This window comes from Malaclemys terrapin, chromosome 22, assembly GCF_027887155.1.
Source record: "Malaclemys terrapin pileata isolate rMalTer1 chromosome 22, rMalTer1.hap1, whole genome shotgun sequence".
NCBI lineage: Eukaryota > Metazoa > Chordata > Testudines > Emydidae > Malaclemys > Malaclemys terrapin.
The window spans coordinates 12690242-12707736 of NC_071526.1; the positions used below are offsets into that span (position 1 = coordinate 12690242).

Genomic DNA, 17495 nt, shown 5'->3' on the forward strand with positions numbered 1-17495 from the left:
TGTTAAATGGATGTCAAGCGACATTTTCCTGACTATTTAAAGCTCCGTGGTTCAAAATTCTGCTTGGCTCCTTCCATCACTGGCTTCATCGTTCCATATTCACCAACATTTAATCCATCTGCCCAACTGCCACTCATCACCCTGAGTGAAATAGGACAGAACAGCTGTGTTTGTACAGCACCTAGCACACGGGAGCCCTAGTCAAGGACCCCCAAAATGCTACAGTGACACACACAAATAATAATGACGTGTTCCAGTCTTCCCTCTTCTTAGGAGATTTTTAAACCTCGTCACCTCTTTTCCTTTCCTTGTTCTGTCTCTAATTCCCCCGACTGAAATCTAATGAAGGGGTTCCAATAAAAGAAGGACAGCCAACCTCCCCTGTGTTGCTTTCATCGGGCATCCTCCTGCCCAAGAACAGGCCCTCATGGAGCATGTGCTCACTCACAGACAGGCGCAATTCACACAGATGGTCTCTAGGTACCTTTTATGTTTATTTGCTGTAAAACTTAAAATAATGCTCCAAAAGACCATGATTGGTTCCTCCCGGGGGGAATCTGCGTGTGTAATGAGTATACTTTGCAAGCTGCTTTCATGCCGTGCGTGGAAAACTAAACAACTTGCTAATCACCCACATGTGTTAGGTGCATGTTTGCTGCATATAGGGGTATGGGAATCCCTATAAGCATAATCATCTAATTATAGCAGTTCTGAAAGCCACTGATTCACTTAAGAGGTCTCCTTATAGCTTATGATAAAAATCTCAGGCTTTGACATTTATTTATTTGGTGTAGGCAATCCACTCAAGCCAAGCCACAGCATTCTTATCAACAATCCTCAAGGCACGAAGACCTCCAGGAAGTTGAGTCATTTTGCAGTCCTCAACAATATGCGCCATGGTTTGCAGCTGTCCACATTGACAAAGGGGACTGTCTCTAAAACGCCACCGAAATTCCTTTGCAGCACAAATTCCACGTCCGGTACGAAACCAGTTCGGAAGGCTCCATTGCCTTCGCGGTCAATCAAACCCGGGTTGATGTTGAGTGGGGTCCAAGCCAAGATGTGTCACTTTCTCTGTAGACTATGAAGCTCACCAAATGTCCTCTTCTGTAAATCCCTCACCTGGTAAACTTATCCACAACAGGCGATGTGAGGGCAGACAAGGGCAGCTTTGACATTAATGGAGGAATCTCCTGTCCAGACAGTGGAAAGGGTTGCTATTCTTAGCATGTACCTCATGGGTTAGTCAAGTCTTCTCAGGGTCATAGCATTCGTCCTTTTGAAAGGATTTGAGGTATTTGAGACATGTATCGGCTCATATTTTATAGGGGTTGAACCAAAGATTTTTAAATCATCAGGTATAGAAAGAAAAACAATGAGGATGTAGGACCAATCTTAGAGAAGGAATAGTAGTTAGAGGATTCCTAATGGCAGATATATTTAACCCTTTTCTTCACTCTCTGGTAGAAGAAAAAGGCAACAGTGATAAGTTTGGAAGTTGATATAGAAGATACTTTAATAAACGGAACCTGTCTCCGTGAGCTGTGCCTGATGATTTTCTTCTAAGTACTCTGAAAGAAGTAGTGAGAGAAAATACAACTAGTTATTGACTGGAAATTCTGACTAAGGACAAGGGACGTGTCAGAGGGCTGGAGAATGTAGACCTAGTCATCAAAAGGAGGTCAAAAGTTAATCTTGGAAACTATGGACCCTAGTAGGGCACATGCTATAGTAATTGATCTGTGCACTGAAATGAAAACTTGGTGAACAGCAACATGGGTTTAGGAGACAGATCAGGCAAATATTGTTATGTTCTTCATTAAATTACAAATTGTGGGTGTCAGGGAAATGGACACAAGGCAGTGGATCTCGATTTTTATAAAGCCTTTTTGATAACGTCACCCAAGAGAGTTGAAAAATTGACAAGTTATCAGTTTTAATTAAATCCTAGCGTAAAAGGAACCTGGCAATGGGAAGAGAGACATTGACAGTGAGTTTACATGAACACGAACAGCCATTCCGGGTATGGTCTAGTCCAGAGGTTCTCAAACTGAGCTCCATTCAGGTAGTCCACAGATAGTTCCCTCTAAGGTGCGCGCAAGAGAATGAAGGGCCACCCATCTAATTAGTGGAACCACGCAGGCGTGGCCCGGACCCTGGAGAAGACACACGTAAGGTAGGTGGTGACCTTGGGGGGACTAGAGGGTAGGTGGGAGGGAGCAATGCGGGGAATTTGGGACGTGCAGGGCTGCGATGGCCAAAGAGGCGACTTTCCACAGCTCCAGGGCTGCGGCTGCTGGGGAGAGTCGGCTCTCATTTCTAGCCCCAGCTCGGGGGCTGCTGCAATGGGGGAGAGAGGGAGAGACCCCCTCCTCCTTCCCAGCCCAGGGGCTGCCATGGTTGGGGGAGAGAGGGACAGACCCCCCCCCTTCCCTGCCCCAGCTTGGGGGCTGCCATGGTGGGGGAGAGCGGGACAGACCCCCCCTCCTTCCCAGCCCTAGCTTGGGAGCTGCCGCGGCAGGGCAGAGAGGGCACATCCATCGCATTTGAAAGCTAAGACTACTGATATTAAAATATGAGTTGTGTGCTTTTATTTGTAGAACAAAAAACGTTAATTATTATTACTTTTTTATATATATATATATAGTGCTTTTATCCAAAGCGCTTTACAATAGTTAGCCAACGGTACAAACAACATTTGGAAAGATCGTCAAGTGGTCCGCCGAGACCCTCAGCAATTTTCAAGTGGTCTGTGAAACAAAAAAAAGTTTGAGAACCACTGGTCAGTAGAGTAAGATTCCGAGAGTCAAGACTCCTGGGTTCAGGTTAGAGTCCGCTACAGAATCTCTCCTTGAGACCTTGCCAAGTCATTTAACCTCTTTCCCAGTTGACTCATCTGGAAAATGTGTATAATACCTCCCCTCCCCCTCCTGGGAGTGTTCCAAGCCTTTAAATAAGGTTTGTAAAAATACACCGAGATCCTTGAATGGGAAATCTTTAAATGATAAGTCCAAATATTTACAATTATTGATTGGGTGGGAATGACTAGCCTAGCTAACCAGCAGGCTGAAAATCCACAGTCCCAGAAACCATGGTTTTGCTTTGACCAGACTAACCCGGCTGCATTTGTTTTTGGAGGTAAAGTGCAAAAATAGCTGGGTTGTTTTGAGGTTTCTTTATTGCATGGCTGGATAAACATTTCAAGTCAGACGTCCCGTTTGTTCAGTGTGGACATTAACAATCCTATGCCCAGCTTCATAACACAAGGGGGAGGGGGGTTTACCCTCATGTCCTTGGTCAAAAATGTCCTCTCCCTTTACTGTGCTGCATTATGCTATACATTGGTTGATACTTCCCTGTAACGCAGAGACAGCTCAGAGATAGGGCCCAATCCTGCAGCCACCTACTACTGGGTGTAGTGTTTACTACCCAGAGTGGTACCATTGAGGTCAATGGCCAGTGCTCATGTTTGTAGCACTACAGCTGGTAACAGAGGGGCTGTAGGAGTTGGGTAATAGTCTTTGGGGATGACAGGTCCCTACACATGGAAACTAGAATATTGTTAAGTATAGGGAGAGGTATCACTTGTGAAATCAGACAGCAGCTTGCTTTATATGTACCCTTAGTAAAACCACAACTAGGGTTCTCTTTCCGGTCCTAGATGCCTCCCTAGAGAAGGGGCCCGAATCATTCAGAGTTCAAGTCACTCACAAATATTAATAAGGACCTATCTTAAGAGTCTAAGTAGTTTGGCCATTTGCTTTTACACACCTCGTGAGCAAACTGCTTGAGAAACACGAATGACCCCCAGCAGAAGGAGCTCTGGTGGTTGTTCTGGGCCACACCTTAACTGGGTAAGAAAGAAGAAGGCAATAAAAGAAGACACAGTATTTCTCCCGGCTAGTGACACTGTTCAAACATCCCGGCAGCACTTCGACTCGGGTACATCTACACTGCAGGCAGGGGGGATGATTCAGCTCGTGTAGACATGCCTGCACTAGTTTTCATGTAGCCAGCTCAGGTGCTGGAGGAGGGACGCCACGGCGGTGGGGGCGAGCTGGCTGAGTCACACCGGGGGTTCTGGGCAGGCTTGGACAGAGGTTGAGAGACCAAATAACATGTGACAGGCGAGAGTCACACTACTTAATGCACCACTTGGAGGTGTTCGGGTAGCGTGGTGGCGAACGTGGTATAAGAACCTATATATGCAATAGGCCAGAGGTGTATTGGGACTCTCTCTCTCTCTTCTCGTGCTGGACTGAACCCTTCACCAAGCGATCCCAGCCAAGCACCGGGCCAGCACCACTTTCGTACCATCTCAGCACCTCTGAGTAAAGGTTAAGCTTGTGTGCCGAGGCGTTTAGCCTCTGGCAGGCCTGTTTTACAGCAAGTAGAGCGGCAGCTTCCCTTGGGATCAAAATCCTTCTGCTCCTTTGGATCCCCCCCCGCTCCACTTTTATTTTTCAGGCTCACTCTGATTTTTAAAACTTAATAGGTAAAAGAGGAATAAATAAATAAGACTGCCAGACTTGCTTAATTGAGCTTTCAAAGGTGCCTTTCATTTGTCACGCGCTCAGTTATTTTAATTCAGGGAAGGGCAGACAGCGAGAGAGAGACCCTGGGGGAACAAAGTGAAGTTCAGTGTGAGAAAGCCGGGCTGCTGTTTTTCTCAAGCAGCTGCCGGCCCGAGGAAAGGCTGAAATTGCCCCTCTGGTCTTGCATCTAATAAAACCACTTTCTGAAGGAGCCTCTCCCCAGAGTGAAGCAAAGTTCCAGATGTGCTATGGGGCTCTCCTTGCTTCTCTAACCTCAGCACCTTACAGAGGATAGAGCTGGGATCCTGCAATCTCTACTGGTTCTTCCAGGCCACCTTCGTAGCATTCTCGCAGAATTCCAGTCTCTTTCTTTTCAGTCCTTTCAACCCTCTTCCCAGCCAGAAATCTCTGCAGTGCTGAAGAGCAAGTCTTCAAGTCTCGACTGTTTGCAAGGTATTTTTAGGCCCTTTTTTTTAATTGTAAAACTTTTTGTGTGCGGGCCATTTCTATAAACTACACATCAGTTGTAATTACTAGTCCTGGCTGCCTCCGAATGGCCATTTCAGACCCTAAATTAGAAGGAGATGCCAGCATATTCAACCACATCAAGTATTCGGAGTCTTAAAATATATTTAAATGAGATGCAAGAAGGATGCTACCCTTCAGCTGAAACCAGGAAAAAATAAACTACAGAAGCTTTCCAAAGGGGAAAAAGGGATTTAGAAGTACTCCCAAACACTGCAAAATGTGGCAGATAAGCGGCTGTGCTTGGCTTCTCATTTCCTAAACAATTCCTGGCTCCTCCTGTGGCAAACTTAGGAGCAAAAGGCGATGGGATCACTCCAATGCAGCCACCTATTCATTCACAATAGGTTCCGAAATTCTGTTGCACTTGATTATAACGCCGTTTTGCTTGGGTCCCTTCATTTCCAAGACACGTCTGTTACTGCAATTCCCAAACAAAAACTTTGTGAAGTTTGAAAGTAGGTTTCAGTGGAGTCTGGCTAATACTTCCATTACCTCCCCTGCAAAAAAATTATACTTTCTGGACAAAAATGCTGCACGTTTAAAGGAAGCATGCATACACACACACATCCTTCATCCAGGTTTGTGAGAAAGCTTTGCCACAAAACAATTACCCCAGTCCATGTCTTGATCGATTGAGCCACTGTAGATGAAATTCATCCCAGGAACCAGGGAGGGAGCATAAGCCATTAGAGAACGAAGGGAACAGCAGGAGTGGGAAAACAGCAGCCTTTAATATTGAAGGTAATTTGTCTTCGCTAATAATTGACCTTGAAGTAAAAACTAGCTATGCCGATGAAATACCCCATAGATGGCAATACTGTGCGCTCAGACCTTGCGCTTGGCTTTTGCGGTCAGCTGGGAAGCAGTCAAGAACTCTGCCCTCAGTAAGTGGCCAGGCTGAATGGAAATTCTTTCTGCTCACTTCTAGCGGCTGTCAGCTAAAGATCCCACATCAGTTTTTCTGGGGAATACAGCCAGCATCCCATCTCCCAGCAAGAGGACGTGAGAGATGCGCTGCATTGTTTTCTAGACTCCGGAAGCACTCCGGGTTACCTTTCATTCCGAAAAGCACGCTCTTAAAACCAAGTGCAGCGCCGTCACTACGGAACACTACTTGCAATCCCTTGGGTTAATGAGAGGTAATAATTAAGTCTCCCTAAGATTTCCCATCTCTCTGATATTAACTTTCCCTACATTAAGTGGCCACCTCTGAAAAGCATTTCCAGCCACGCTCCAGGCCCGCCCAGCTGTTTCAGCTGCACTTCAGCTGACTTGCTAAAACGGATGGAAGGAAAACTGCTCCACCCGGATTCGTAAGTGGAGGCCAACAGCTAAAGTGGTGGGAGTCCTGGTGAGCTGGCTGGCCCTATATCAAATGGCCACCTGTTATAATGGCTGGGAAAAAAAAACAACCTGGTGGTTATTTTATTAAGTGCTTTCCGTGTGGTACTTGGTCTGTTAAACCTGCATCATTAGTGTGCCAAACAACTGCATGTAATTACAAAGATGGAAATGAGAGAAGAACATAGTGCAAAAATTGGAAAAGTGGAGCATTTTCTTGGTTGTATTGTGCAGCCTTGTAAAGGGATGTTGCCAATTGGAAAAAAAACAAAAATTCAGACCCCTCACTTAAAAAAAACCAAACACGTAACTCAATATCCTTGCACCTGGCATCTGAGAAACTGACAAAACGTGTGTTTTGTTTGCTTCATGTATCTGACAGCACTTTGCACACAGGCAGGTGTATTGTCAGGCGAGTCTCTGGCCCTCACATTTAATTTGTGCAAGGTTTGCACGTAGCAGCAGGGGAGAGGAACACATTTTAGAACTAGGACAATGTTATAGACCCACAAAAAATGACTTTTTGAAACTGACTTGACTGTATCTCTTAGATGCCTTTCTGCAGGTGAGTTTACTGGGTAAACATGGAGGGTTCTGCTATCTCCCTGTTATGTTTATTAGGAGCGAAATAGCTACACAGCTCAGAGAAGACCTGTCTTCGTTCTCTGGCTCCTCGGGGGGAGGAGGCATTTTCAGGCAGATTCAGTCTAGAACTGGCAAGTAGAAAAACCCCTCTTTAAAGCAGCCAGGGCTTCAGAAGTCTCAGAAAGGGGCTGCATTTGTATTGTCAGAAAGTCACATCCAGGTCATTTTATAGAACATGCATCCAGGCCACCCTGTCTTGGTAATATGAATCCCAGTTTATCCTAAAATGGCTCAATCCTTCCCCACATAACCCCGTCGTTTGCGGAGTGACTACCCCAGACTGGTTCTTACTGACTGGGCCTACCCACTGAGTGTGACAAAGAAAGAAAATATCCTTAGTAGGTACTGGGCTGCCCAGCTCAAATTCCTGGGTCATAAGTAAATCATTAAAATGGGTGGCTCCTCGTCTGTATTTCCCAAAATAACCGGAGTGGATAGTAACTCCCTGAAGGCTGCATCAGGTTCCTACAGCTTCTCTGGCTTCTTCTCTCACTAGCTCTGGGGTTGGGAGCACGAGGCAGTTTTTAAGTTTCCTTTTGAAATGAAGGTGACTGGAACCTTAAATTAAAAGTTTGGAACATGCCGATGGGGCAATACGGCTCCCAGACCTGGTCCTATCACAAACAGTTCCAAAGGTGAGCTTGCCCTGCAGGCAATGGGTGGAGAAGGTTTGTAGGGGAGGGACTAAAAAAAGGTAGGTCTGTTTTGATGTGTAAGGAGACCGGAGATAGTACGGGAGATAGTGTGTGTGTGTGTGTGTGTGTGTGTGTGTGTGTGTGTGTGTGTGTGTGTGTGTGTGTGTGTGTGTGTGTGTGTGTTAGTTACAGACAGTGGCATGCATTAGTGCTGCTAAGGTTCTCTGACAGCCTTTCATTATACACTTCATTCTTCTACTAGTACAACTCACACAAACATGCAAGTACAGGGCTAGCATTTGTAATTTTTTGTTTTAATTCTGATGGATATAAAGTACTTTCATTTTAAAATGTAATTTTGCAGCGCCCTAGTGAATCAGACGTTTCATTATTTTTGTTTGCTAGTGAAATGGTTGGGTTACAACCATCTAAACCACAGATCACCACACTTACGTCCACATATCCAGCAACCCCTTCCCCCGCCCCGGACACATCATGAAATCGGTTATCTACAGCCAGGTACTAGGTACCCCAGAATTTGCTCCAAAGAAGTAGTCCAGGATACACACCTAAATCCACCTTCACTAAACAAGGACACACCAGAGTCAATTGTGTCATAGAACAGGTCACCCAAATACCCCAGAAGAACCTGCTTCAGCACAGGGGGAAAAACCCCACCCACTGTACACCCCTAGTTGTCACCTGCCACCCCACACTAGAATCCATATGGGTACCATCAAACAGTTACAACCTATACTTGATGGGGTCCACATCCTGAAATAAATCTTTCACGAACCCACTCTTCTGGCCTTCAAACAACCCTCTCCTCCCGCCCCAAAATCTCACCCAGCTCCTCATCACTAGGACACAGCAATTCAAAGCAGCACCAGACCCTGCCAGAACAACAGATGTGAAACCTGCAGATATATCTCCCCTGCTAGAATGATCAATATCCCCCATCCTCAACACAACTTTCATGAGCCACGGGTCCTACACACACCTAACATGATTAAGACTAAAATTTTGTCACGTATATTTTTTAGTAAACATCATGGACAGATCACAGGCAATAAAGAAAAATTCACGGAAGCCTGTGATCTGTCCGTGACTTTTACCAAAAAATACACGTGAAAACTGAGGAACTGCGGAGTCTCCATACCACTCGGGGGGGGGGGGGGGGGAAATGACTGGTTCGGAGCTGTGGGGTCCCCTGTTGTTGGATGCACTCTGGTGCATACAAAGGCCAAAAACGGGCCCTTGTTCCTGAGAAGTATCTCCGAGCCAGGGATTCGAGCCATGCCTGGAATCTCTGAAGGCCAAGTCATCACTGAATCGGGCCTGTCGACCATCATCTGCAATGCACTGTTCCATGCTAAGTAACTTGGGTCAGAGTCGAACATCCTCGAGGGGTCCTTCCCTCCCTCTGTTTCTCAGAACTCCTTTGTATTAAAGCATCACAGATAAATAAATAAATCAAGAAAGTTCAGCCCAGGCCAGGGGGCTTTTAGCATTACCTAAAGAGAGGAAGTGACCTGCGTCACAGGCAAGACAAAGCCACCCAGCTCTCTCTCTCTCTCCATTTGCACGCCTCGTTAGAGAGCGTTCAGGGTGTAATGTGGGCCCAGGTCCTCAAAGGTATTTAAGCTCCTAATGCCCACTGATTTCAATGGAAGTTAGGACGCTAAATACATTTGACGATGCTGAATACGTTTCAGGGCCATCTAGTCCAGCCCTCTGCGCTGAAGCAGGACCAAATCAACCTAGAACTTCCCTGACAGGAGTGTGTCCAACCTGGTCTCAAAAACCTCCAATAGTGGGATTCCACAACCTCCCTTGGAAGTCTATTCCAGATCTTAACTACCCTTATACTGTAGTTAGAAAGTTTTTCCTGATCTCCCTAGCTGCGGATTAAGCCCATTAAGTCTTGTCCTACCTTCAGTGGACATGGAGAACCACCATTCTCTTTATAACAGCTCTTAACATGCTTGAAGACTTATCAGGTCCCCGCTCAGTCTTCTTTTCCCAAGAGTAAACATGCTCAAGTTGGTGGGTTTTAACCTTGCCTCGTAGGTCAGGATTTCTAAATCTTTTATCATTTTTGTTGCTCTCCTCTGACCACTCTCCGATTTGTCAAGTGTGGTACCCTTAACTGGATGCAGTACTCCAGCTTCTGAGGCCTCACCAGGACTGAGTAGAGCAGGATAATTACCTCCTGTGTCTTGCATACAACGCTCCTGTTATTACACACCAGAAAGATATTAGCCTTTTTCACAGCGGTATCACGTTCTTGGCTCAGATTCAATTTGTGATCCACTCTAACCCCCAGATCCTTTTCGGCAGTACCACCACCTAGCCGGTTAGTTCCCATTTTGTAATCGTGCATTTGATTTTTCTTTCCTCAGTGAAGTACTTTGCACTTATCTTTATCGAATTTCATCTTATTGATTTCAGACCAATTCTCCAGTTTGTTAAGGATGTTTGGAATTCTAATCCTGTCCTCCAAAATGCTAGCAATCCCTCCCTGCTTGATATCAGCCACAGATTTCATAAGCACACTCTCCACTCTGCTATCCAAGTCATTAATGAAAATATTGACCAACGGCCCCAGGACTGACCCGGTGTTGTTGTCAAACTGGGAGGGTGTAACTACCCTTTGAGTATGGTCTTTCAACCAGTTTTGCACTCACCTTATAGTAGTTTCATCTAGACCACATTTCCCTAGTTTTCTTATGAGAATGTCATGTGGGACTGCGCCCAAAGCCTTACTAAAAATCAAGATACATCACGTCTACCACTTCCACCCCATCCACTAGGCCAGTAGGAAAATAGGTTGGTTTGGCATGATTAGTTCTTGACAAATCCATGCAGGATATTACTTGTAACCCTATTATCCTCTAAGTGCTTAAAAATTGATTGTTTAATCATCTGTTCCAGTATCTCTCCAGGTATAGAAGTTAGACTGCCTGCTCTATAATACCCTGGGTCTTCTTTGTCCCCCTTTTTAAAGATAGGTAGGTACTATGTCTGCCCTTCTCTGGTCCTCTGGGACCTCAGCTGTACCTTTGAGAACTCATATAGAAGAATCACTAATGGTTCTGAGATTGTTTCAGCTAATTCCATATGTACCCTCAGATGCATTTCCCCAGGTTCTGCTACCTTGAATATATCTAGCTCATCTGAATATTTAACCTGTTCATTCCCCGGCTTGTGTTCCTTCCCCCTTGTGGTTAATATTAATTGTGCTAAGAATCTGGTCACCCTTAACCCTTTTAGTGAAGGCTGAAGCAAAACTGGCATCAAACACCTCAGCTTTCTTGATATCATCAGTTATTCATTCTCCTTCCCTGCTAAGTAGAGGCCCTTCACTTGCCTTCATCTCTCTCTTGCTCCTAATTTATGTAGGGAACCTCTTCTCGTTGCCTATTATGTCCCTTGCTGGGTGTAACTCGTTTTGTGCCTTAGCCCTTTTTTGTCTCTATGCTGGTGGTATTTGTTTGTACTCAGCCTTAGCCATTTGTCCATGTTTCCATTTTTTTTTTAGGATTCCTTTTTGATTTTCAGGTCATTGAAGTGCTCCTGGTTAAGCCATATTGGCCTGTTATTATTCTTCCTATACTTCCTCTGCATCAGGGTAGTTTGCTGTTGTGTCTTTAATAGCTTCTTTGCCAGCTCTCCTGAACTCTTATCCCTTAGATTTTCTTCCCATGGGACCTTACCTACCAGTTCTCCGCGTTCGTTAAAGTTTCCTTTTTTGAAGTCCACTGTCCTTATTCTGCTGCTCTGACTCCTTCCTTTCCTTGGACTAAAGAAATCTACCATTTCATGATCACTTTCCCCCCCAAACTGCCTTCAACCTTCAGATCTGCAAGCAATTCCTCGCTGTTAGTCAGACTCCAGTCTAAACTGGCTGTCCCACTGGCTACTTTCTCCACCTTCTCAAACAAAAAGTTGTCCCCAGGACATTCCACAAACAGATTTATTTGGGCATAATAATAATCCTGATTCAGTGTCCTGACGTCGTTAGCTTGTTCCACCCTGTTGCTGGAAGAGAGGAGCTGGTGTGTCCCCTGCACGCTCTGCTCCATGGTCATCAATCCTTCCTGTTTGGTGGATCTCTGGGCCCACGTATGCCAAAATTGGAAGCGACGCAGTGCCCGTTGACTCCAATCGGAGTTGTGCCCACTTACATCAGGGCAGATCTGGCCCTGTATTTTGAAGTCAGTTCTGATAAGAGTGAATTACTAATACACGGCTGCTGAAAATTAGGTGAGTTTATCATCCTAGTCCGCTTCCACAACCTACAGACGCCGTCGTGTGTTGGAACAGATCTGAACCTGACTCCATCCCGCAGCATCAGACATTACTCAGGGCACAAAAGGCTCTGCCATCCCTGTCTATCCTGGGCCAATCCTTGCATGTCCTCTCTGTTGTTAAGCCCCACGAGTGTTCCCTCTCTGGGTACGTCTGCAATAAAAAAACCCACAGCACCGAGTCTCAGCGCCTGGGTCAGCTGACTTGGGCACGGGCTGCGGGGCTAAAAATGACAGTGTCACATTCAAGCTTGGTCTAAACCCGCCTCCCTCGCAGGGTCTCAGAGGCCGGGCGTCTATACTGCAACTTTGAGCCCCACAACCCGAGCCCAAGTCAGCTGACCTGGGCCGGCTGCAGCTGTGCCCTTTATTGCAGTGTAGACGGACTCTCTGAGCACTGGTCGACAGAGGGGTTCTTTCGTGGCCCCTTTTACACGTTCCTCCTCCAGCTGCTTAATGGCAAGCCTGCAACAGCAGACACTCGGTCTTCGCTCTTACCACACGTCCCCAATATTTCCACCTCCTTTTCTGGATAACTTTGGAGATCAGCAGTTGTAAATCCAGTCCACTTAACATCCAGCCTTTTCCCGAGGCAGTTGCTTTCGAAGGCATTTGCGGATTTCCACCTTTTCCAGCGTGTTAAGGTGGACATAACTTTTGGGTTACAGTTTCACAGCCTGGTCTTTAAACTGGAGATTGTAGAAGAGACGAACCTGGTTAGGCTGACCCAGGGTATCCCCAGCAGGGACAAAGTTACTGCCAAATTTGTGCCAAACAGGCATTTTCTGGTCTAGTTTCTCCCCTTTCTGCTCCCCCACATCCCACCCCATTTTAGCAGGCTTCTCACGCAGGCTAACAGCAATGCATTTATTTTCTGGGACCACTGTGATATCTTTTGACACTGAAATGGAGTCTCCATCATAGGAGGCCCTCATATCCACGTTCCACCACAAATCACTCATGAAGTCAGCTTTATAAACAGAGGATGGCACCTAGAGGTACTGTCCAGCCTCCCAAAGGCTTTGTTTCCAAAGGATGCGGCACAAGACCCACATCTGTGTGTAGGATGCCAGCAAGCTAATGGTATAATAACTAGCAACAGCCAGCTCTTTATGGAGCTCTACAATAAAGCAGAGAGGTTTGGTCTGTGGGGTTTAGGAGGAAGTTAAATTTAGTAGTGAGGTTTCTGTTCCTAGTAAAGATCTGGTGTCTGAAGAGAGCAGCCCGGTATGCGAGGTTAAGGACATAGCGGTAGTACATAAGTAACAAAGTGTACGGTGGTCGCAAGGGTGCGTTGTAGAATCTCCCAAGAGAGTCACACAGATTCAAATTATTTTTGTGTCCTAAACTCAAACAGTGGCATCCCTGCTAGGTCTATGGACAGTAAAAGTGTAACCCAGTCAGAATAAGGTAACTCTATCCTCTCGCGAGTTTAGCCAGGCTACCGGGTGCTGCTTTTGTGATGCCATCCAGCCATGTGTTGCCTCACACAGGCGCACACAACAGTTCAGGAACCCTGGGTAATGGTAACTTAGCGAGTTCTAGTATGTTTAAATTAGGTTTAGGTTATACACCAGTCTAACAGTAAACAAACCGGCCAGGTTATTAGTGGGTTTCCCTGTGGGGTGCTGAGAATAAAGTTTTAGGATCTCAGGAATTGCCAGATTGGATCAGACTCAAGGTCCATTTAGCTCAGCTAATTCAGAGGAAGGTTCAAGAACCCGGCAGAAGGCAGATGTGGGGCCATCTGCTCCCCTCCCCATTAGGTCTCACCCTGATTTGCAACAGGGATTGGCTTAAGTCCCGATGCATTAGGTTTAATATGCCTTTCACAAAATTTGTTTCAATTAATTATGATGACAACTCTGGAACTTCCTGTTATTCAGATGAAGGTCCAATTCCATTTTGTTAAGCTCCTGGCCTCACCGACTTCCTGTGGCAATGAGTTCCAGAGTCTAATTGTTCTTTTCATCAGAAGGTCTCAACGCACTTCACAAAAGGAGGATCACGATCATTGTTCCCATTTCACAGATGGGGAAACTGAGGCACAACAAGGGGACGTGACATGCCGAAAGTCACCCAGCAGGCCAGTGACGAGCTGGGAAGAGAACCCACATCTTTCCAGTTCAGTGCTCTAGCCACTAGGCCATATGATACATCTAGCACTTTGCATGGTCATGTAAGACTGGAAGCAGTCAACAGGCCCTTCATATCTAGGATGGTTTGAGGACAAAGCTGTCACCTCCACATTACATCATCTTTGATGTCACAAACATCCAGAGGCTTAACAGACTACTGAATAACCGGCAAGAGAGTCCATGCAAATTGTCACAAACCAGACATCAAGTGAAGAAATAACTAGGAGAGAAGCATTGCTAGCTTAGCTTGAAATAAAGGGACAGAAATCCCCCAGCAGCCTGGGACAACACGGAAAAGCATTGGCCTTTAGAAACCGGGCCCCAGAATAAAGGGTGAGAGGTGGGTCAAACACAGATGAAAAACAATAGGTGTTAATGATTTGGGGGGGGGGGCATAAGTGTCAGAAAAATAATTTGAACGCAGACAACTTTCAAAGGAGGGAAATGAGAACAATGGGGGGCGGGGGGAGAAATGACAGAAAAGAACCAGGCCAATCGGCCAGGAGACCAGGCACTAATTTCAAGGCCATTTGAGGATTTTAGAGCCCCAAGGAGAGTTGTGCTTTAGACAAAAAGCTGCTCTAACCCTTAACTCCTGATAGTGGAACCGGTTGTGCATTGGCTGAAGAAAGCCCTGCAATCAGACAGCTGGTCAGGGGGCATTTGGATACAGCCACAGGTTGGCTGTTTTGTCTTAAACACCTGCGCTGGAATTCCCCGGGGGAAGTTCTGGGCTATCCAGGGGGCCGGGACAGGCCGGGCCAGAGGCTCCCAATGGTCCCCACTGGCCTGGGCCCCTTGAATCTAGTAACTGGAGCCTGTGGGTGGACCGAGAAGAGGTGAAGAAAGTCGCCTGAGCAAGCGGGCGGCAGGTGCCCAAGCCCAGGCAGGGCCCCACCCGCCCTGCGGGGTCCTGGTCTCTCCAGCCGCTTGGGCGCTCAGCACTTACCCATGTTGACAAAGCTCATGACCGTGTCCGCCCGGCTGATGACTCTTCCCAAAGGAGGCGTCTGGATACTCAAGCTGGTCAGCACGGGCCGGGAGACCCCCCGGCCCCAGCCCACCTGATCTTCCTCTTCGTCCTCCTCCTCCCTGGCCATGGCGTGGTACAGGTCCAGCATGAAGAGGGGAGCGGAGGAGGGCAGCTTGCCCCCGGCGGAGGCCTTGGGTCGGGGTCTGCCCGGCAGCCCGAGGATGGACAGGATCTCCCGCTGCATCTCCCGCTTCTCCCGGCAGCTTAGCCGGCGGTGCAGGAAGCTGGAGGCATGGAGATGGCTCCGGAGGAAGCTGCTATCCCCCAGGTCACACAAGAGCCCCAAGAGCCAGAGCAGAGCCCCGCAGAGCAGCCGCATCGCCTCTGCCGGCCGGGCCCGTGCGCTCCGCTCCCGGGGGCGCACGGGCTGCGCTGCGCCCCGCCGGCCTCACCAGCCGCCCATTGGCCGGCGCGCGTGGGAACGGGCAGCGGCCAGACCAGCGCCAGGTGCGGGGCCTTGCGGGCGCCTCTTCTCCGAAGGCGGAAGCTGGAAATCGGAGCCCAAGCGCAGCAGCTCCTAGCTCAGGCTCTCCCCGCCGGGCGCGGGACGCGGAACTGCCCCGGAGTCATTCAGCCAGCCCGGGGGACCCCCCGGCCAGCCAGGCGTCTATAGCAGGCGGGCACCGCTCTGCCCTGGGCCTTTACGCGCAGAGCTGTTGCTGGGTGTGCGCTTTAACCATCGCCAGGACCCGGCGCACGTGGCTGTACAGCAAAACCCGCACCCTCGCTCGGCCCCCCCCTAGGCTAAAGGGGCCCCTGGCCGGGCGGCCCTGCGGCTGAGCGCAAGTGGCGTCGAGCTGGGGTAGCTCAGGGCGCAGCGCTGCGCGTCGGCGCAGCTCTCCAAACACCTGGGTAGGAGCGAGCCAGCCGCACTGGAAAAACCGAGCTAGATGGCGCCCCGCAGCGCTCCCTCCCAGCCCACCACCCCCGGGCTCCGCTGGGGCTTTGCGCTCCTCCTGCCTCCCGGGTGTTAGTTCTTGCGCTGGCCGCGCAGCTGTGGGGGATTTTCATCCCCCTCCCCCTCGAGAAGGGGCGCAGAGAGCGGGCTGCCCAGAGGCCCGCGGTTCTGCGGGCGCAGCCGGGGCTGAGCTGGGCCCCACGGAGAGACGAGCGAGGGGTTGGCCCTGGCACCAAGCTTTCGGCCACGGAAATCGGGGCTTCCAGCTAAAAGCTGGGGCATCTGGAGCCAGTGCTCGGTGATGCGGCTTTCCCTGCGGCACAGGCCGGGCAAGGACTAAAAAAGCCCCTTTTGGCCCCAGAATGGCTCGGCTCTGCCTCCCCTCCACACCCGCTCTGCTGCCTGGATGGCAATAAGCCCCACCCCGCGAGTGGGAACTTTCCTGGGCTGGTAGGTCCGGTTTGAAGGTGGGATGGGTTGGTTGGTATCCACTGCCCTCTCCTGGCTCTGCTCTTAACTCTGACACTTCGCCCTAGTGACTGGAACTTCGTGTTAACACGGGGGGTAGAAACCGTTCCCAGGTGCAGATTCTTATCCAGCAGGTAGTACTGAGCTGACAAACGTGAATCTTCATAGCAACATGCTCTTCAAAATGAAAGGCTTTGTGGGTCTGGACAATCTGCAGCGCATAGAATTAGAGTGAGGCAAACATTTTCCCACCACCATTTTCTTACAAAAATGCAGATTTAGGGCATGCACTCATGCCAGCCACCCCCACCCCGTTTTTTTTTTTAAATCAAACCTTTTGTTCTGACGGTTTCAAAACAGAACATTTACATTGTTTATTCAAAAGGGCTTGTTTAAAAATTATTTTATTTAAAAATTTAAAACCTCAGAACCAAAATGAAACATTTCAGTTTAGTTTGAAATGAAGTTTCGGTCCTCCTGAAACAATTTTTTAACAACAAATCGGTTTGCTGAAAGTTTTGCAAACATGGCCTTTTAGGTTGACCCAAACCAAAAGTTATTTATTTATTAGTACAAGCCAGCAAACGGAGGGAGAAAAGTTTATTTGCTCAGGTCTATATATAATGTAGTTCCAGAAGACAGAAGGTGTAGGTGAGACTACCAACGATGGGCACTACGGTACTTTTCAATTCTACCAGTTGGTTGTCATAGGAAGAGTTCCTGGGAACCACTGGAGTTCTGTCCATGAGTGTGTTTTGTCTACAATGCACACTCAGGACAATCGGAAATGATGTGGAGCAAGGTTTCCCCTGTAGAATAGTGTTCAAGTAGTGAAAACTGGCCCTATTCAAGATCAGAATCAATGGTTGTCTTAGAAAAGATAAGCACGTTTTGAATTGAACTGCAGACTCGTTTTACATCCTGTTCCTGTTGCAGTGACCTTTGCTTAAATAAAGAGCTTTTC

General features: G+C 47.9%; 1 protein-coding gene across 1 annotated transcript in view; it reads right to left on the reverse strand.

Annotated features, from left to right (window-relative positions):
* The window catches only part of LOC128827675 (bone morphogenetic protein 8A-like), a 36138-nt gene extending 19688 nt beyond the window's left edge, over positions 1–16450 (reverse strand). Inside the window, exon 1 of the mRNA XM_054011670.1 lies at positions 15082–16450. Coding sequence (XP_053867645.1) covers positions 15082–15484 — 403 coding nt within the window. The 5' untranslated portion in view covers positions 15485–16450. The remainder of the gene's footprint in view (positions 1–15081) is intronic.
* Positions 16451–17495: the final 1045 nt, after the last annotated feature.